General features: G+C 40.6%; 2 protein-coding genes across 2 annotated transcripts in view; both read left to right on the forward strand.

Moving 5' to 3' along the window:
• Window positions 1-860: 860 nt before the first annotated feature.
• On the forward strand, window positions 861-13,345 carry LOC133130608 (transcription factor PU.1-like). The gene is made up of 5 exons (XM_061245293.1): window positions 861-1,295; window positions 1,894-1,987; window positions 3,338-3,522; window positions 9,612-9,768; window positions 10,329-13,345. Exons 1-5 carry the CDS (start codon window positions 1,254-1,256, stop codon window positions 10,646-10,648), a joined length of 798 nt encoding a protein of 265 aa, XP_061101277.1. The 5' UTR covers window positions 861-1,253; the 3' UTR covers window positions 10,649-13,345.
• A 2,772-nt stretch (window positions 13,346-16,117) lies between these two features.
• The window catches only part of mybpc3 (myosin binding protein C3), a 60,248-nt gene continuing 54,841 nt past the window's right edge, over window positions 16,118-21,524 (forward strand). The window contains exons 1-2 of the mRNA XM_061244782.1: window positions 16,118-16,290; window positions 20,980-21,249. Coding sequence (XP_061100766.1) covers window positions 16,266-16,290; window positions 20,980-21,249 — 295 coding nt within the window. The 5' untranslated portion in view covers window positions 16,118-16,265. The remainder of the gene's footprint in view (window positions 16,291-20,979; window positions 21,250-21,524) is intronic.

Genomic DNA, 21,524 nt, shown 5'->3' on the forward strand with positions numbered 1-21,524 from the left:
CCCACCACCTCTACCCTCCAAATACTTACACAATGAACTGAAATCACCTTAACCTTTATAATCATATTATCATATTTCTTTATTTTAACATACCATTTTCTCACCCATTTCTGAAAAGAAATGTACTACAGATGTACAGTACTTCCATATCTCAATATCTACAATTTGATGAATTAGATAATCATTATTAAACCGGTTTAGCAAATGAAACTGTGATCTAACGCTTTTTTAAACTGAATAAAGAAATGGCTGATTTATGTATCCATGCATTTACTGAGCAAGGAATGTTTCCCACCTGAGCCATTCAGAAATGACTTCCTCATAACTAATGTCACAGAGCCAGTCTTTGATCGAAAAGGGAACAAACCTTTCTCATAACTTCACTTTATGTTTCAAATATGATAATGTTGTTCTGCAACCATCAGAGTACATGCTCATACAGAAAATAATTACTTGTCCTTAAGTTCACTGCAATACAAAAATATTATCCAGTACCTATTATGTGAATGCAATGAAGTGTTAAAATGCATGTGTGTAAAAATAATACATTTTTACATACATTGCAAACTGGGGACAAATATTTTCCTCTTTGAAACATGAATTACAGAGTGACAACCTTTAACATTTCAAATAAAAACTGAAAAAAAAGTATATGTTTTCCTTGCTCTGTGTGCTAATAATCTACAGTACAATGTAACTATCTTTAGACAGCTGAAAGGCTGCATGCATTTGTATACCATCCAGTCATGCATAACGAAACAGGCAGTTTTTAGTATAAAAAAAAAGTGCTTGGACTAGGCATTCAAATCGTGCGTAAGAGCGTGCAGACAGACAGAATCAATTTTTATTAAAATAAGTAACAATGAATATATGAAAACATATAAGAAAAGACTGGCTAAGTAAAACAATGGGCTTTGATGTGATTGGCCACTGGCAGATCTGAAGAGTCATGCTGTACTGTATCTCCACCTGACAAATCACACACAATCAGGAACAGCACAAAAAAAGAAGTAAAATTTAAAAGGCCCTCTTTCACCACTGCCACTGTGTTGCTAATAACACATGTAGTCTGCTGAAGGTATGTTGGAGCTCTGCGTTTCGGCTGTCCAGTGGTGAGCAGTCTGCAATAGGGCAAAGGAGACCCTTCAGCGTTCATTTGTAGAGGAAATTTTCTTAGTTATGCAATGGCCTTGGCAAAATTTTGAAAGACTCAGAAGCCCTGCAAGCGCGGTATATTTCACAGAGAAGACTTAATGCTCCATGCATACAGGATGGAGGGGTACCTCATTCCACCTGTAAGTATACACTCAATGTGTTCCAACACAGCTCTATGTCTGTATTTTAAAGGCATTTCAGCAGGCCTGGTTGACAGTTAGGGAATTTGTAAAATGAATATTCAACTAATTCAGTGGCGGATGTTGTTTACCGAACATTTACCAGTTTAGAATTTGAAAGTGAAATTTGAGAGATGTTATGGATAAGGAGAGAATTATACAAAATTAAAAAGAACAGAAGGAAAGAGATGAGTGTCCTACATCCTAATTGTTTTATAAAATAGTACTGGTCTGTTTCCCCATGCACACGACATGGTCATTCTTCAGCTGAATTTGTAATTATAGGTATTTAAAAATGTTTCTCTCTTGAATAATATTTTAAACATAGTTATCTATTTGCATATCTCTGCTATTAAATTCTGAAGACTGTGCAATAATATGCCATTCACATCCACAATGAAAATGAAGACACAAATACAGTATACAGTACAAAAGCTGATCCATTATCATAATATGATAATAATGTCATGTAAATGTAAAGTATGTTTGCCACATGTACTTTTTTTCCCACATGTTGCATATGATTTATGAATACATATCTACTTCTGTTGTTTTAAAGCCATTAGAAGAAATGATTCCCTATGACCCAGACATCTATCGACCACCTTTAGAATATTATCCATACTCCAACAGTGATGGAGAAAGTCATGGAGGTAAGTTCAAGTTTTCTACAGACAAATAGTAACATTATTATTATTATTATTATTATTATTATTATTATTATTATTATTAGTAGTAGTAGTAGTAGTAGTAGTAGTAGGAGTAGTATTAGTTGTTGTATCAGTTTTACCGTACTTATAATTCCTGTCTTCAGAGTTGATTTTGTAATGGTAGAGAAGTGGTAAGATGTGCAGGAATATACTGAATCCTGACCCATGTCTTCACGTTTGTTCCAGGCACATTTTGCCCTGGTAAAATAAACAGATCTATTCTATTAAGATAAACGGATTTTATTCTGAAGTACTCTGATTGCAAATGGCATAACAGTAAGTGGACTGGTCCTGTAGTACAAGGATCGAAGAAAACGGATCAGATAAAAAAGTTATCCCTTGTTAACATTGTTCTACAGATTTTTACATGATTTTTACATTTTTATTTTTATTGTAATTGGACACTGTCCGTTTGAGCAGTACGCTAGAGTGCAATTGATCCTTATTTGACTGAATTTAACACATATTCACTTTTGGAGGAATAATAATAATTTATGTTTATTGTTGTTTATTTCTGTGTGTGCAGTATGCTGGATGTGCAATCACAGGTGGATTTAAGGACATCAATGATTTTTTTTTTACCTTTAATGTTTTAAGCTATTCCTCGGCACGCCTTATTGCTATGCAGTAGTTTTTTTTAACTACATGGTACTGTATCCATGTGAAAAAATTGTACGATACAGGAATATATTTTTTAAGAATGATACATTTTTGTTTCAGAATGTTTTAATTGGAAGACTTGAGAAAACAGGACAGTGGTGCGTGAAATATAAATGAATCACATGCCTGTGCTTTTGGATTGATTAGTTTAATTGTTTTATATTTCATTGCTTTCAAAATTTGGTCAGTAGGAAGATAAGTAATAAATATGCTCTTGTTTTTGGCAAAAAGCGTCATCAGTTCCTTCAAATGAAACAAACAACGCAGGATTGTTACTGAAAGCTGAAGCTTAAGGCTGAAGCATATTCTGGCTGGTATGAAAATAGCAATAAAAATAAGACATTGCTGGAACCTTTGTTTAGCCTGTACAGTATGGGGTACATTGTACATAAGTAATACGTACACAGTGACAAGGTTTTGTTTTAATGTTCGTTTTAGGCAGAGTGAAGTCACGCTGCTGCCAATATTTCATAATTTTTTCTCTAGCTTCTGGTAACATTTTTATATTAACATATTGTAGTCCTTACCTTCAGGCAAGATTCAACATTAGAGTGTAAGCCTAATGCTTAGAGATGGTTTGAGCTTCTGCTTCAGTTCTCTGACAGAGTTTCCCGTTCCCCTGCTCTGCCCCAGATTACGGCTGGGACCCCCATCACATGCCCCACGGCGAGTTTGAGACCCCCCAACAAACCCACTTCACAGAACTGCAGAGTGTGCAACCCTTACACATCCCCCTGCACCGGTATACAGATATGGAGCCCATGCACTCCACCATAGACCCTGGCCTTGGGCCTCATCACCTGGCATTACCCCCGCAGGTAATTCACCAATTCCTCTTTTTTTCCCACCCCCTCCGTAATCCCCCCACCAAACCTGCCCCACAGCTGAGGTTCCTCCAGGTTGTGTAGGTCACAGGCACAGCTGTGAATGCTGCGTGTGCAGTAGCTTGACTTGAGGAGGAGTCCATTTTGCGACAAAACTACATGTGATGTGCTTGGCTAATGTTTGTTTCTTTTATTTTCGGTGTGAACCTGTCAATTAGGGTGACCAGACAGCTCTGTATTTCAGCCCATTGCATGTGTCCAGCTTATTTTGAGACAACATATATCTTACTATATTTCAATGTATATTTTAATGGGCTTTTATATTGCTGTTTCTATTCTATTTGCCATTATTGTATGTTCTCATTGCATGGTATACACATTCCTCAAGGGAACCTGGTCACCCTACAGTTGATCTATTTTATGACCCTGTCTGAGCTGCTCTCTGTGCTTTGCAACATATGATTCTTACATAATATACAAAAGTTTCCATTAAAAAAAAATATATAATTCAATCCAAAATCATATGCAAAAAATATATAAAATCATATTCAAAAGTTGTTTTTTAGGCTAAGGCTTTCATGTTTAATTCAAAAAGAAATGTATTAATTACAAATGAAATTACAAAATTATACGTTTAAAAAGCAAAATGTAATCTACTTCTGTTTTATTCAAAAGTATTCTATGTTTAGCCAGACCTTTAAAAAGGACAACAATAAGAGTCCATTTTGCATATATCTACCACATTCATATAAAGAAACCAAATATCCTTTATAGTCTATTTCACATTTTTAAAATTGTATTTTAAACAAAAGTTAAGCTTAATAGCGTCAAATTAATAATGTATGACAACAATCAGGAACTATATTCATTATGCATGATTATTCAGAGTTGCTTTAATTATTTTTATTTTTTATCTGAAACAACACCAGTTCATAATATATGTATTATGTAAAAAAATATCATATCATATGTCTCAGATATAGAAGAAGATAAAGCCCAAACTGCCTTAGTTTGCTGTGTGCTTACAGGCTGGTAGGCCTTGTGTTGGTCACGGATGGGTTGTGCTTCTCACCACCTACTGAACATTGAATGTGCTTATTTCCAGAATCTTCTGCAGGTTTTAAGAACTGTTGATGCGGAGAAAACTTGAATTTACTAGTCCTTGTGCTTCAGTCATATATTTTTATCACACATGTAACACTGTCATAAAAAAGCACGACATGTACATATAAAATGTGAGATCATAGGATGCTCAAAATATTTTACCTTCATTTCATATTTTAATATTTCATATTAATGATAAACATTATTTTGTGTTAAGTATTAATACAGACAGTTTGGTTACCAAGCTGTAGTGTATTATGGTAGCAATAACATTTTGTGGCATCCGCAGCATTGAGTTTATGATTCATGATCGAGTCAGACAGCATAAGACCAGGCTGCATTGTGCAACTCTGTTTATTTAAAAGCAAGTTTTCTAGAGACAAATCGGCTGGAAATATCCATTGTCAGTTGCCATCCAAGGGTGGATTGTACCATAAAGGGAAGACATAGTCAGCAGCAATGCTTGGGTTTGCTGCAGCAGTCAGATGGTATTACTGGGACTAATGCATGCCGACATTCTCCACAGCATTACGCCATCAGCAGAAACTTGCATTGTTGACACAAGGCAGGATGGATCCACGCTTTCATCCTGTTTACACCAAAGCCTGACCCTACCATACCATCTTCATGTAACAACAGAAAGCAAAATTCATCAGACCATGCAACATTTTTCAAATCTGCAAGCATGCAGCTTTAGTGATCACATGCCAATCATGGCCTTATCTTCTTGTTCTTAACTGACTGGGGTGGAACCCGGTGTAGTCTTCTGCTGCTGTAGCCAATCTGCTTCACATAAAAACGTATTAATACCCATACGGCAGGGTCTTTGTGGAATGGTCTCATACATGTATATTGGGATAGGAAAGAAAGGAATGAAAACTTGTAGTCGTTTGAGGGATGAAGGGGATGGAAAATCTACTTCACACACTGCTCTAGATCTGGTGATTGAGGAAGCCATGGAAGAAATGAATTTTTTTCATGAAGCCACTCTTAATATTTCTAGACTATTCTTTAATTTATATGAAGTGCCTATGGGCGTGTTCTTCATAAGCGGTCATGGTCGGGGAAGACGTGCAAGGTTCGTGAATTAGGTTTGTGAATAGTGGCCCTGCTGTTTCTGGATTTTATTTTTGGTATTTGCACCATTCTTTGCAAACTCTAGAGACTAGTGTGCGTGAAAATCCCAGGAGATCAGCAGTTTCTGAGATACTCAAACCACACTGTCTGCCACCAACCATCATTCCACGGTCAAAGTCAGTTAGATCACATGTTTCCTCCATTCTGATGGTTGATGTGAACATTAACTGAAGCTCCTGACCTGTATCTACATGACTGTATGCATTGCACTGCTGCCACACAATTTGGCTGTTCGGATATTAAGATCTTGGCCTCATTGGAACTCTGCTAGCTGCCTCTAGCTGCTTTGTAAACTCATATACCATGATGCCAATTGTCAGGCCTCTTTTAGCTGACATTTTTATACTTTCATACTCATTGCCATTCAGCCTAATATGACTCACATGTGTAGTTGCCTTTGTAATTGTGATTGAAGTAGCTCAACGTTTTGTCCATTATTTTGTCCAGCCCCTGTTTATTGACACACACACACACACACACAAACACACACACACAAACATGATCACATGGCCCAGGGTTTCTCACACTCATATCCATGTGACTAATATTGCAGGAAGCGTACAACCTTTATAGTTGCTTAACATTTGACCGACCCAAATGAGCACATTTCTGATGATTTTCAGTTCTATTGTCCTTTAAAAGCACAGTTGGAACAATTTTAGAAACATAAGGAACAATTTGAGAAAGCCATAAAAAAGAACACACTGTAAGGAATGCCACAGAAAATGCCCTGTTGGCTTACAGCACAGACCCACAAAACATCTTTACCTTGCGAATTCCACTTTCTTACTTAATTGTCATGAAAGTACTAACTTTTGCACATTTCTTAATAAAAATACGACAGCAAAGTGAAATAGAGGAGGTTGGATAAAGAACAGCCTTTTCTGTTTATCGTTTCAATAGAAGCATTATCGCGTTCATACCAGCTGTAGTCTTCATCCCCCTGGTCTGAAAACAAACGGCCTGCCAGACGATCTAACACAGATGGTCAGAAATGTGCAAATACTGTACGAAGGGAGACTGCAGAGATAAAAATAAAACATTTATTAACAGACAATTGAAAAACAGATGCTGCAGGAAGTAGAGTGGGAGTGTCAGAGCTGGGAACGGACCGGTTTGTGGGTCTGTGCGAGGCGGATTGCTCAATGCAGACTTTTCCTGACTGTGGACAGAAGCTACGACGCATCCTCCTGGGATGCGGCGAGATTGTGCAGAATCACCAACCGCTGGGCTGTGGACTCACCTCATTTACCCAACTTAACTGCTCCCTATTGGGACATACGCTCCAGCAGAGAGGGAGTGGAGGGCAGCTGCAGGTGGCCACCAGAAAGAAAGAGACACACGTCTAACTAAAGACTTCCCCAACCTCAATATCTACAGAGAAAAACTCTAAACCATAGTTCAATTTATTGGGAGTTGCAATGTTCATTTTGTGCACTTTTGTACAGGAAAATGATGCAGAGCAGCCAATGCTGAAGATGTATAACCTCACATAGCTTCAAGGGGATTGCAGTCACAATGTTCATGTGCAAAAAGTATTTTTTATTTGTGAATCCTTTTTATTGTTTGTTGCATAAAATATTGAAACTATTCAAACTCATTTCTAAAAACTGCTTTCATTACTGAATCAATTGTTTGGTGCTGATTTGTCAAAAGAGTTTTATATATTAAAAAAAACGAATTATGACTATAAATGTGAAATATGTACATATACAACAATGATGTAAAATAAGCAGTGAACACGACTACTTTTCATACAACAACCAGACTGACAGACAGACTATAAAATCTCTAACGCAGTGGTAATTCTGACGCTGCCATCTTGGGTTAGACACCAAAGACAGTCACCATTTCTGACCAGAATTGCAAAACTAGAGGTTTGAGGCTCTGAACAGCTTGCACATTGCCTCTGCTTCTCACAGAGTTCTGTAACATTACAAACACATGAAATTACCACTACATGTCACCATGTAACCTCAGCAATGGACAGTGCCTTGAACATTAGGTTTACTGTTTAAATATTTTATTTACAATTCATGTACCGCATGATTTACTGTATATGCAAGTGCCTGATGACATATGCATATGTAAAATAATGTACACCATAACAAAATAAGGTATCTGAAAGAGAAAGGCTATCATGTACAGTATTTACATATTCATTGCATGAATTATGTTCTTAGAAATGTTTATTATGAGTGACTTTTATAGCTGATGGGCTGTTTACTGACGGTATGCATGTTCAACTGACTTTCATGAATTGTACTTTGTTTCTGCTTTCCATTTCTCATATACAGTATATAGTTAGGTCTTTGCTAATTTAGCGTTACCCACAATGTTTTTTGTCTTTATTTTTCACAGCATGTACATGCATAGCATGGACTTCCTCTTTCAGTGCAGTGCATGCCTGCGGTCTCCAAAGTCACACATTTCAGTATTTTAAGATATGTTCACAAAATGCTTTTTCGTCCTACTGTTTGGCAAATCTCAAAAAGTTACCAGCAGACAAGTAAATGAGAAAATATACGAAATATAAAGAAACATGAAGCGATCTTATAAATTCACAGATGGTGCCATTTCATGCAAAGCCATAGTATGCTTGAATGATTACGATAATACACTCACTGACCACGTTATTAGGCAGACCTGTACACCAGCTTGTTAATGCAAATATTTAATCTGCCAATCATGTGGCCGCAACTACATGCATAAAAGCATGCAGATGTAGTCAAGAGGATCAGCTGTTTTTCAGACCAAATGTCAGAATGGGGCAGAAGTGTGATCTAAGGGACTTTGCGGGGGAATGATTATTGGTGCCAGACAGGGTGGATTGAGTATCTCAGAAACTGCTGCTCTCCTGCGATATTCACGCACAACTGTCTCTAGAGTTTACAGAGATTGGCGCGAAAAATAAAAAACATCCAGTGAGCAGCAGTTCAGGCTAAAGCCTGAGAGAGGTCAGAGGAGAAGGGCCAGACTGGTCAAAGCTGACAGGAAGGTGACAGTCACGCAAATAACCACACATTACAACAGTGGTATGCAGAAGAGCATCTCTGAACACACAACACGTCAAACCACTTAAGTGGATAGGCTACAGCAACAGAAGACCAATAAGTCCCAAAAAATAACATGCTCACTGAGTGTATGTGAAGAGTCTGTAACAAAAACCAAATCATAATGATGACAGAGAGGAGAGCTACTGGAGAATGTTAGGACATTGTGGCCAGATGCACTGTTAACCGTAGATGCTGCTGTGTGAACCCCCCAGATGCACTGTTAACCGTAGATGCTGCTGTGTGAACCCCCCAGATGCACTGTTAACCGTAGATGCGGCTGTGTGAACCCCCCAGATGCACTGTTAACCGTAGATGCTGCTGTGTGAACCCCCCAGATGCACTGTTAACCGTAGATGCTGCTGTGTGAACCCCCCAGATGCACTGTTAACCGTAGATGCTGATGTGTGAACCCCCCAGATGCACTGTTAACCGTAGATGCTGCTGTGTGAACCCCCCAGATGCACTGTTAACCGTAGATGCTGATGTGTGAACCCCCCAGATGCACTGTTAACCGTAGATGCTGCTGTGTGAACCCCCCAGATGCACTGTTAACCGTAGATGCTGCTGTGTGAACCCCCCAGATGCACTGTTAACCGTAGATGCTGCTGTGTGAACCCCCCAGATGCACTGTTAACCGTAGATGCTGATGTGTGAACCCCCCAGATGCACTGTTAACCGTAGGTGCTGATGTGTGAACCCCCCAGATGCACTGTTAACCGTAGATGCTGCTGTGTGAACCCCCCAGATGCACTGTTAACCGTAGATGCTGCTGTGTGAACCCCCCAGATGCCGTATTTCTCTCGTAACCTGTGCTACCCCCATCCGTCCCCGGCCCAGCGGAGCACGGACGAGGAGGACCCCGGGGGCCACAGCCCCCCCTTCGAGGTCTCGGATGGAGAGGAGCTGGTGGACCGCATCCCCTGCACCTCCGGGATAGAGTCAGGTGAGCAACCCTGACAGCCCCCATACACAGCTCCAGCGCTGTGATAATCATCGACAGACTATTCATCTATTTCCATACAGTGTAAACTTATTTTACAATATTGTTCATTTCATGTCGTTAAATGAATCGGGCGGCCTGTAAATGTTAAGGTACATGACTGGGACACACAAGGTCGGTGGTTCTAATCCCGGTGTAGCCACAATAAGATCCGCACAGCCGTTGGGCCCTTGAACAAGGCCCTTAACCCTGCATTGCTCCAGGGGTGGATTGTCTCCTGCTTAGTCTAATCAACTGTACGTCGCTCTGGATAAGAGCATCTGCCAAATGCCATTAATGTAATGTAATGTAATGTAATGAATCAGTACCTGACAGAAATACTATGCTTTATATGATACTGCACAGTGTAAACTGATTAAATCGCTTGTTTGCTACATGGGAGGATTTGAGCATTGTTGTCCCACACCAAACACACACATAACACATTTGAGTGTTAGAAACCTCAACTCCATGTTGTCTTTATGGAAGTGCAGTAGTGGTAACAGGCAGCACTGTCTGCGCAGGCAACAAGAAGAAGATCCGGCTGTACCAGTTCCTGCTGGACCTCCTGCGGAACGGGGACATGAAGGACAGCATCTGGTGGGTGGACAAGGACAAGGGCACCTTCCAGTTCTCCTCCAAGCACAAGGAGGCCCTGGCAAACCGCTGGGGCGTGCAGAAAGGCAACCGCAAGAAGATGACATATCAGAAGATGGCCCGGGCCCTGCGGAACTACGGCAAGACAGGTGAGGTGAAGAAGGTAAAGAAGAAGCTGACCTACCAGTTCAGCGGGGAGGTGCTGGGGAAGGGGTCCAGCGAGAGGAAGATCTATCCGCACCTGTGAGGCCCAGCAGAGTCCACACCTGCACGTCACTGCCAGCGGAGAGGCCAGCTAACACAGAAACCACAGCAGCACTTTAAAATCATTGGCTGCAAATTCCCTGCAATTGATTCGCCCCAGTGATCATTAGCAGAATTGGCGGTTATTATTTCAAAGAGTTACTGATCTAAATATTTTGTGGTACCATTCATATTTCTGTAATGCAATACTGTCTTTTCTTCTGTTAAAATATTGTAAATAGCATTAATTCTGTGACAACTGAAGACCCATGGTTCGTGTCGCGTATAGTAAGAGTAAGATGTAGCAGTGCACCATGGGAAATGGCTGAAGATGAAAAAGAGAAGTGAAAATGACACAGCCTCACACAGCCTCATGGTTCAGTCTGCCACAGCACGATATCCATCTTTATACTGCCCCCACCTGGTTAAACATAACTGTCGTACAATTGAGTCGTCCTGAGAAGTTCTGCACTGAATTTATACTAAGCTAGGTAGTATTTGGTATTTGTTTTCGCCAAACCCATTATGGAGTGTGCTTTTGGGTGAAAAAAGATAGGATTGAGAGAACGTTCCCCGACATTACTCAACGAAAGAGAAAGTTCCCCGACTCAATGAAAGCAAAACATGCATGCAGACAAGGCTACCGTCTTAATTTCTTTGGAGTATTGAATGAATGAATCTGTTTATTGATATATCATTGAAAATATTAGTGCATTAAAAGCACACTGCAGCAGTGCTGAAAACAGACATAGTAAGTTCATACACTGTATTTATAGTGCCCTCCAAAATGATTTGCATCCTTGACAAAGATGAGCAAAGTCAGTATAAAATAATAATAATAATAATAATAATAATAATAATAATAATAATAATGTGTACATGATAGAAAAGAAAAATGCAATTCAAAACAGGCATGGTACCATGGTTGTAACAAATTGTAACTAATTGTATAATACATTAAATTATAATGAAAATTTAAAAAAAGTATAAAGAAGTTACAAATGAGTAATTATAATTGTAAATAAAAGATTATTACAAAAACAGATGAGATCAACTAAATGCATTTTTATAAAAAGGAGTTTTAACTTACAGGCGCAGGTCATGTGCTATGACTAAAATGGTCATTTTTATTATTTTATTTTATTTTATGAAAATACAATTGCTCAGGGAAAAATATGTTGTTCAACAAGCAATATACACTCAGTGAGCACTTCATTAGGTACACCTGTACACCAGCTTGTTAATGCAAATATTGAATCAGCCAATAATGTGGCAGCAACTAAATGCATAAAAGCATGCAGACATGGTCAATAAGTTCAGCTGTTTTTCAGACCAAATGTCATAATGGGGAAGAAATGTGATCTAAGTGACTTTGATCGTGGAATGATTGTTGGTGCTAGACAGGATGGTTTGAATATCTCAGAAACTGCTGATCTCCTGGGATTCTCATGCACAACAGTCTCTCGAGTTTACAGAGAATGGCATGAAAAATGAAAGAGATCCAGTGAGTAGCACCAAAAATGCCTTGTCACTGAGGTCAGAGGAAAAAGGCCTTATTGGTCAAAGCTGACAGGAAAGTGACAGCAATGCAAATAACCACACATTACAACACACAGAAGAGCATCTCTGACCACACAATGTGTCAAACCTGAGTGGATAGGCTATAGCAGCAATATGTAAAAAAAAAGAAAAGAAAGTTGAATAAATACCTAATAAAGTGCACACTGAGTGTATATTTTGTTATCCTATTGAAGTACTGAACACAGGGGTGTGGCTTTCCTGGGAAATAAATGTATTACTTGAGAAGTGTTGTTTTGGTTCATTCCATTGAATTGTAATTTAATCATTATATTTTCCACATTTTCTAGTTGACATAAAGCTGAATTATTGTATTTTTGTATTTTCTGTTCATCTACGTGAAGGGTGTGAATCATCCCTACAATACACACTGCCATATCGTCAACTTCACACTAAGGTGTTGACCACAGTGCATTTTAGTAGCAATGAGGGCAATTCAAGAACATTTTGACAAATATATCAGTTCAATTATTTTCATTTAAAAACTGTAAAGTTGTAATTGAATAGTGTTTTTGGTATAATATCTCTCTACTAATTATTATTATATTATTATTATTATTGTTAAGGCATACAGTGGCTGAATACATGTAATAATGTTCCTTGGAATGTAATTCATGAACTATTTATTAAATAAAAAATCTTTACATTAAAATGTGATTTATTACCACGGGGTGTATCTAGGGCTGTAACAGTACACGTATTCGTAACAAAACCATTTGGTATTTGGTCTGGGACCATAGGTTCAGTACCAGGTACTGGACTGTCGGTTTTGTGCAGTGTGCGCTGCAAGTATAACATTTAAAGTCTTGCTTTGATGCACATGTAGAACTTTACTGGGCTTAAAACTCATTTAGTGCCTAATTAGTGTACTAATGACTGAACATTGGCTAAATTGTTGTTAGTGCCGAACTACGTCAGTATGGAACATTAAAATAAGAAGCCTCAGCTTGAGAGCCCTCCATGTCATTCATCCAGTAATGTTCACCTAAACTCAGTCACAGGCAATATGTAAAACCTGCTGAGCAATTTCATATGGTACCACCCCAATATGTCTGTTAATGAGGCCAGAGATCTGCTTAACCAGTTGTAGAGAGTGCCAGTATTAAACTTATGTGAACCCGCATATGCTGTGTCTGTTATTATTCAAAAGGTGGCTCCCTCACGTTCAGGAGAGCAGGGTCTTTGGCACCCACAGTGCCACACAGAGAGACATGAGACGAGCCTGAAATCTCTGCAGCCTCACTGTGCGGCTCAGGGTGACCTCCACCTGCAGGTTAGGAGGAGAGCCAAATAAGCCCAGAGGTCTATTTAGGTAATAATTCTAAATCTCCTTGCATGCCGTGGAAAGTACTTTGTACCATCTGTTCTCACAATTGTTTGGAGTTTGTTTAGTGGCAGGGAAGGAGGAATTAATGGTTTGCAGGATGTCTTGCCATGACATTTCATATTAATGCAGAGATAAATTTATCTCTTATTCCACTGCAAGAAGTAGGCCAAAGGGTTCCTGGTGCGTCCAGTTAGATATTCACTAAATTCATTATTATCTCATCATACCACGTCAGTAAAAATACAGTGGGGTCCAGAAGTCACATTGAAAATCTGGGATTTTTCACATAATCCTGGAAATAAACAGAATTTTAAAATGTTAAACAAATTAAAGTTACTTCATAGCTTTGAAATAACTACTCAAAGACCAAAGAAGAGCAAGGAGTACTGCACAATCCACAGTCACCTGACCTCAACCCCACTGAACATCTATGGGGAGTCTTGAAGACTGACAAAAGCCAAGCATTCAGTAACATTACAAGATTGTCAAATAATGCTGGGATAACATGGATCATCAGATTTTGATGTGTGGAGTCCATGCCCGCTTGAGTGCACATTGCTATTAAAGCAAAAGGGGAACATAATATATAATTCTGAAATTCATGTCAATTTTTTAAAGATTCAACTTTTCCCTCAATGAAAAAAGTTATCCACCCACCCTGGAACAGGAGTGGTGAGATGGATCACACAGGTGTCTTCTACCAAGTGTTTACGGAAAAGTAAGGAAGTGAACTTTACGCACATATAAAATCCGAAGATTACATTTTTCATAAAAGGCGTTTGGAACATTCTGAGCAAGTTTTACATTTGGAACACCAGAATATCACAGCAAAGGGGCTCAAGAACAGTTTCAGTTTCAATACTGTGGCCCTGGACCGCAGGTTACAGTTACAGATAGCAGCTGTCTTCAGTGAAAGAATGACCCAAACATGGATTTGCCTTCCGATATAATGAAAAGGTTTGCTCTCTGTGTGGGTCGAGGCGCTATCCCATGAATGCATCTTACAGCTGATGACCTCGATCGTCACTTCGTGGTGTTAATGTGCCGCTTGGATCAGTCAGACTCATCACACCATTTCCCGGCATTATGCATTTAGGAAAACCTCCCACAGTCTCAGTCAGGTGTGCCAACACAGGCCCTAAATGAGAAAATATAGACATTAAGGTGACTGTGTTGTTTATAGGCCTACTGCAGCCTCTCAAAAACCAAGTGCTATTACGGTTTCACAATGGCTGGTATGCTGGTGTGAAATCCACATGACAGAGCCTCCATAACTCTGGACGGTGACAGGGCCATGAGCGTGAGCCGTGTGCTGCAGAGGACGCAGTCGAAACCTTGCTCAGAACAAGCGGATTGGCAAAGAGAAAAAGAACAGCAGATGTCTTTGACAGAGGGGCCACCAGGGATTTTGGGCTCCATGAAACGATCTCACTTTGGCCCCATCACTCCAGATATTGCTATGTTCTGATGTGTTCCGAGGGCCCCTGTTGGAATCCTCCTAACCCACCCCGGCACAAAAGGCACTCCTGGTGTTGGGCCAGGGACAAGATGGCTGACAGGAGGGTGTGTGTGGTGTGGGCGAGGCAGAGCAGGGCAGGACTCAGGGAGCACAGAGAGAGGCTCGGCTGCAAACCGCAGTAAACACTCTCTTTAACTTTTACTCCACCTCTCCTGTCACATCCTCACTGCTATGCGCCAGCCAGCCGGGGAGCTAACATCTCCAATACACACTGATTTCCAAACTGTGGGTCAGGACCCACATGTGGGTTTGATCTTAGGACACATGTGAAAAAATAGTTTTACGTTACTTGTTTTAAATTATTGTTATTACAAACTTTATATACATACACATTCACACAGGTCAAATTGAATACTGTGCTATATGGATCACGTTAGGCTCAGGGTACATGCCGTTGTTTTGTCATGTGTTATAAACATTTCAATTCCGTATTTGTGAGCCTATCTTAATTCAGCTTTTCATGAGAAAGGGTAAGTCACCTTGAGTGCCTGGCATGTACCCTGAGACTAGCATGATGGACTGTGAGTTTGGGAACCACTGGGCTGGGGTTAATTATACCCACAATGAAGACAAAATAAGAACTGCCACTCTTAATGTTACATTGTTTTTTATGGGAAAGGCCAGCATTGTTCAAACAAGTTATTTTGGCTTCTTTATTGCCAAGTCAGGAATCACAGCACTTGGAAAGTGATTTTTTGATGCAGTGAACCCATATGAAAATGTTATAGGGTGCCCCCCTTTCGCACACACCGTAGAAGTATTCCTGGAAGTGCTCAAGTAGTTGGGCCATTTGACTGCAGTGCCCAGCTGATAAAGGGTCTATTTCACCAGGAGTAGTGAGGCATTCGTTCCCTTCACCCCGTTCTTGTCAGGCTGGATGGGTGGAGGGTGGGCGTAGGTGGGCGGTTAGGATGGGGTAGGGGTCAAATCTGAAGAGCGTGAGGGACATTGTCATTCTCATTTTCTAAATATAACTCCACCATCCTGGGCTCTGTCATGGGGTGAAGTGCCTGAGGAAGGAAACTGCTGAAATATGGTAGTGTGCAGAGAGCCAGGGTGTGCACCATCACACTGGGAAATAAAAGGGGTGGGTGGATACTCCAGCCTCACTTTGGGAGAGGGGTCGAGAGGTTTATTAACGCCACAGACCGTGGGCTGTAAATTCTGTCTTTCAAGACACAGAAGGACTCAATAAACATGCCGGAGCCACTCAAAAAACCAGGTAAGCAAATGTGGATTGGGTTAGCTTTTGTTGAACTGCCAAAAGGGATATGCGTTGCTTTTTGTATTTACCAGAACCTCCAAGGGTGGAGATACCCTGTTGACCTGGAGGTCTTCTGAAAGCTGTCCTCGAAAGTAGAAAGTCTCGGCTCCAAGTATCTTCACTTGACTTTTTCAGACTTTGGCCAGTGGCTTAAAACTATCTACTTTGAAACATTTAATCAGTGCTTTGATTTAATGTCTTTCATTTTGGAAAAATGTGATTCTAAACATGACTAATGTGTTAATATCCTGTGACAATGTTCTTTAATAATGCTTAATGGGATTAAATCCAATTAAAGTATTACCAAACACTACAACTGTGTATATACAACCCAAATATATGGAACTTATACATAATATCATGAGCTCTCCCTGTCTCTCTCTCTTTCTGTTTCTGTCTCTCGGTAAAAGGTGGCAGGACAGTTTTAAACATGCTAATGTAGGAATATTTAAAACATCTTCAAAAATAAAGCTCAGTCATATAGATGAACGTTAAGGGGCCTGGATGTGAGTTACTGAATGTGAATTACTGGTCATTGTCTACGTTTTCTTTCCAAAGGAAAGTGCAGTCTGTCCAGGACTAAAGCGTAAACCCCAGCTCAGGTTACTCAATGCACTTTGTCAGCTGAGAATTTTCATGGCCGTGTTAATCCCAGTGCCATTCTTAGCATGTTGCAGTATCACTATCAGCAATATGCCTAAATCAGCTCAGCATTAGCCATGGCAACGCTACCATCATTCTAGACCATCTTTCTGTTTTATTTCATTCAAGTAGAGAAGTAGAGAAACATCAGATGAGGGGTGGTTCTCATGAGAGCTGTCGTCGAAGAAACGAATATGTGGAATATTGTTTGCCAGGTTTGAGAGCGGATTTAATGAAGGGGAGCCTGGATGGGTAGTGCTTTCCTAAACGGATCAGATGTCAGTGAACCAGAGCTGTCTGAATGTTGAACTGACAAATAAACACTAGCTGTTTTGGATATTACCATTCCGCTAAATCTGAAGCTTTCATCAGCTGCACTGCTGCCCAGCCAAGCCTTTCTCACCTTGGCAGTGTCTGGGGAGTGAGGAAAGTGAGACTGTGTAACAGGCACCTTCTTGCTCCAGTGATGAAACGGAGTCTGATAATGTGCAATTTCATATCCTTTTGCCTCCGTGCAGTGTTCATGCACGTGTACATTTTGTACATCACAAGGTGCAAACACACTTCTGTGGATTAATTCTAAAAGCCTTTCACAAACCCATGGAAAGTCAAAGGGTGACTTCATAGTCACTTTGACCATATCTGCTCTACAGTCTATGATGTGGACATAACACATAAGAATGGTGGTCCCTTGAATTGGTGTTGCAGGTTGGTGTGTCATAAAGAATCATACCTATGAGGAATCACAGAGTTGAATCTCATAAATGTACTGGAATTTCCTACTTTACTAACTTGAGTATGCAATCATATGCAATGTGAATTTTGGTGAATATGGAATTAATTTAATCTTACAGTGCACTCTGTAAGTATTTGGACAGTGGTGGATAGTGGACATTTTATGCTCTTTTGGCTCTGTAATTGGATTTGAAATGAAATAGGGTTGAATATGAGGTTAAAGTGCAGACTGTCACCTTTAATTTAAGGTTATTGGGTGTCACCCATGTCGGAATTACATCCATTTTAGGGGACCGGAAATGAACAATCTCAGCACTTTCTGTCTAGTCATGTGTATTCAATCGCTTCCATAGTGCAGGTATAAGAAAGCTTCCAGCATCTAGTCTTGATTCTAGGCTGCCTTTGAAGTTATTGCACGTGTCAAGCTCCACAACTATAAATAGGATGGGTGAGGGTATGTTTAGTAGGCCTCCTACAGATAAGAAATGGGCTGTATAGTTTGTAATGAACTGCCTGGTTGTAGCGCTCCTTGTTGTAGCACAGCCAATGTTTTTGTAAGGAGTCCTAAGCATTTCATTCCTTTAAGAAGTGCAGGGACTGTGGTGAGTCAAAGCCTCCAGTTGTGGGAAGATAATGGAATGCTTGAACCAATCCATTATTGATAGCTTACTATGTCTAGTTAGATTCATGGAAACATATTATTGTTTCCAACTGTTTAGACACTTGCTGATCTAAAGCTCCTGTACACAAATAAGTTGCCATATGATCAAGTTATTTGCCTCGTTTACCTCTAAGAAATCACTACCGTGCTGCTGCGTGAATACCTGGAATACCCATGTGGAGAACATGTGTAACCGGTGAAGAAATTGCCTGAGTCCGAGGTGGGATTTGAACCCCGGCCTCTCACTTGTCCAAATATTTGTTGAACGAACGCGTTACCAGTCAGCTAAAGACAAACTCGCCTCTAGCCAAGGGCAACAACGTTCTTTTGAATTTGAGGGTTATGTCACCGGGGAGTGTTGTCGCGATAACCTGCTACCAGCCTTCGCTTTCACTGCACCATCCGTGCTTACTAGCGAACTAGCTGAGCTAACCATGCTACACATGCACACTCCACACAGACAGGAGTGAGTAGAGTGCAGTGACACAAGAAAAAGTATGTCGGACACGAGAACGTCTGAAAATGCAGCAAGGATAAGATTCACAAAAAAAGATCCCTAATCTGATTGGCTGTTTCATGTCTACTGCTGCCAGGACATTATCCGGTCTACCTGAGCAGTGAGAACCCAGAGCTAATGGCTAATGTTACAGCAGCTAACTCAGACCACATCAACACCAACACCAACACCGACCATGACCATGACCATGACCACTGCTAGCCAGCTAACATGGGCCCAGATTCATGCCAAACGTTGCAGCATCGGAAAGACAACATAAACACCAAAAGGGGTACATGGTCAAAATGCCATTCAAGGGAAAAGTTGGTGCCAGCAGAATGGCAGTTGTATTCCCCTTCCACAGGCATTCATTCTTACTTTGACTGTGGGCACATTCTCCACACATTTACTTCAGGCTATAAGCTTGTGATCTGTCAGATTGTTTGTTACAGACAATATGATCTGGGGGCATCTCATAGCCTATGTCCTTGCCACTTACTTAGTTTTTTGGTTTTTGTTTAGTTTATGATTTTTTCCCCAGGCATGCCCGCATGTATCTCTTTTCTATTGATGTTTGCCTGTTCCCATCACACAAATAACAATTTTTAAACAATAGATAAAAATTCTGAATGACTGAAAAAAGATGCATATTCATAATTGCAATCGAAACAAACATGATTAGGCTTAACTAAGGCAGTACAGGGCAACAGTACGCATAATCACAATGAGAAGAATGACAGATATTGAGATATTGAGAGAATTGCCATTGTAGTATACCTCTGTTGCGCCATTACTGTGTAATGGATACCTTGACAAGGGGGCGTGCTGGTCGCTAAAACCAGTCGTGAACCACTGCTAGTGGACGTGAGTCAGATACTTTCATCATCTGTGAAGGCTTGCCAGCTTGGCAAATGTACTCTCATAATCGTGACGCTTGCCACTCTGATCACTTGGAAGGTACAATGAAACCAACTGAGGCCATGTTGACACCTCAAACACCGGTGGAATGCTGAGCGTTGATTATTGCCTGACACGGTGGGTCATATGGACTGTGGTGTCATACAGCTGAATGAAAACAGTCCGAAGGGAATCATGCGGTCAGGGGAGGTCAGGCCCCGAGTGAAGACATGTCATCTCTTCCTTCATGACAAAAATGTGTTCCGTTGTTCCTATTCACGATTGCGGAGAAGCGGCCAATAAAATAGTCTTCATTTAGATTAGACCTCTAACTATGTCAGGTTCAGCTACTGCTGACTGGAGATTTCTGTTTCAGAGAGTTTTGATTATAGAGGTAAGAATGCCCACCGAAACCCCGGTGAAAGACTGGTAATGAGATCATCTATGAATACTGAATCAGTTAGAGCCAGGGAGAGAGCGGAGATATACACTGTAGTAGATGGGTGTTGCTTTTGGGTGAGGACCCATGCATACACTGCAAATATGGGAACATTTACAGTCAGGCCAATTACAAACACCTTCATTGAAATTATTACAAAGGGGCAAGTAATTAAAATAATTGGCCTTCCGCCTGCTTATGTTGGTGTTTTTAATGCTGCGAGTTAAATAGAGAAATAAAAGATGTTCTGGAACCTTCCACACAACAATCCCATTCTACGCCAGCAATAGTGAAGCTCACGTTACATCTCACTGTATTTATTCAAACGACAACTGCCACAACAGCTGGATTATCTACACATTCTGTCCTGCGCTGGATGAAGTTTTACAGGGCACCAGATACACAGATATCGCCACATGCAGTGAAGATTAACAGGTGTTTTAACTGCGCCGTGTAATATCTTAATATCTACCTCAATCGCAAAATGTGATCAGTAGGCAGTCCTGTTCATTGACTGCATAATGAACAGTAGCCTTCATAAGACATAAGACATTCATAAATTTCTGATAGACTGCGACTGCACCTATACACCCTCGTCATGCCGCCTTTTCTGCTACGAATTTCTTGTATGTAAATCTAGCCCGTAAGCAGTGCATTATGCCTTTAAGGATAGGCATCATTAGCAGATGTGATGCTGTTTGTATACCGTATGAATAGGCCAAACAGAGCATGACTGGGCGAGCTGTGGTTAAGCAGTTTGGCCGTCTGTGTCCCCAGCCTCTGCCTTCAAGAAGAAACCGAAGACGACTGAGGCCCTGATCGGAGGAGACGCTGTGTTCAACGCAGAGACGGAGAAGCCAGCCGCCAAGGTGAAATGGCAGAAGGACTCCGCAGACATCACCAACGGTGATAAATACGTCATCGGCATTGATGGGAATAGGCACTCGCTCACCATCAGAAACATCACCAAGGAAGACGGTGCAGTTTACGCTGTGATCGCTGCCAGTTCAAAGGTCAAATTTGAGCTCAAGGTCAAGGAACACGGAGGTTGGTGTTTGGCTGCACTTTTTGTCAGCTGCCAAATATGTACGCTATGCTAAAGTATGCTTGCTAAAGTATGCTTGTAAGGCTATCACAGGCATGCAGACTGTTAAAACATGATAACAGCTCACACGCTCTGGATTGGACTGGAGTGAGGTGCACTAATATAAACCTTGTAAACTGACCTTCTGCTGGTTGTAATATGGTGGTGGTGTGGGCAGGATTCAGGGTGGGCCATTGTAATATTTCAGTACAGAGTAATTGATGTCCTGGGGCAATGA

Source organism: Conger conger, chromosome 6 (genome assembly GCF_963514075.1).
Source record: "Conger conger chromosome 6, fConCon1.1, whole genome shotgun sequence".
NCBI lineage: Eukaryota > Metazoa > Chordata > Actinopteri > Anguilliformes > Congridae > Conger > Conger conger.

Excerpts from the sequence above, each read along its gene's own strand:
- LOC133130608 (XM_061245293.1), top strand. The coding sequence starts at position 1,254 with ATGCTCCATGCATACAGGATGGAGGGGTACCTCATTCCACCT. Across the intron at positions 1,296-1,893 it reads AGGGGTACCTCATTCCACCT|CCATTAGAAGAAATGATTCC; the intron begins GTAAGTATACAC and ends GTTGTTTTAAAG. Across the intron at positions 3,523-9,611 it reads ACCTGGCATTACCCCCGCAG|ATGCCGTATTTCTCTCGTAA; the intron begins GTAATTCACCAA and ends TGAACCCCCCAG.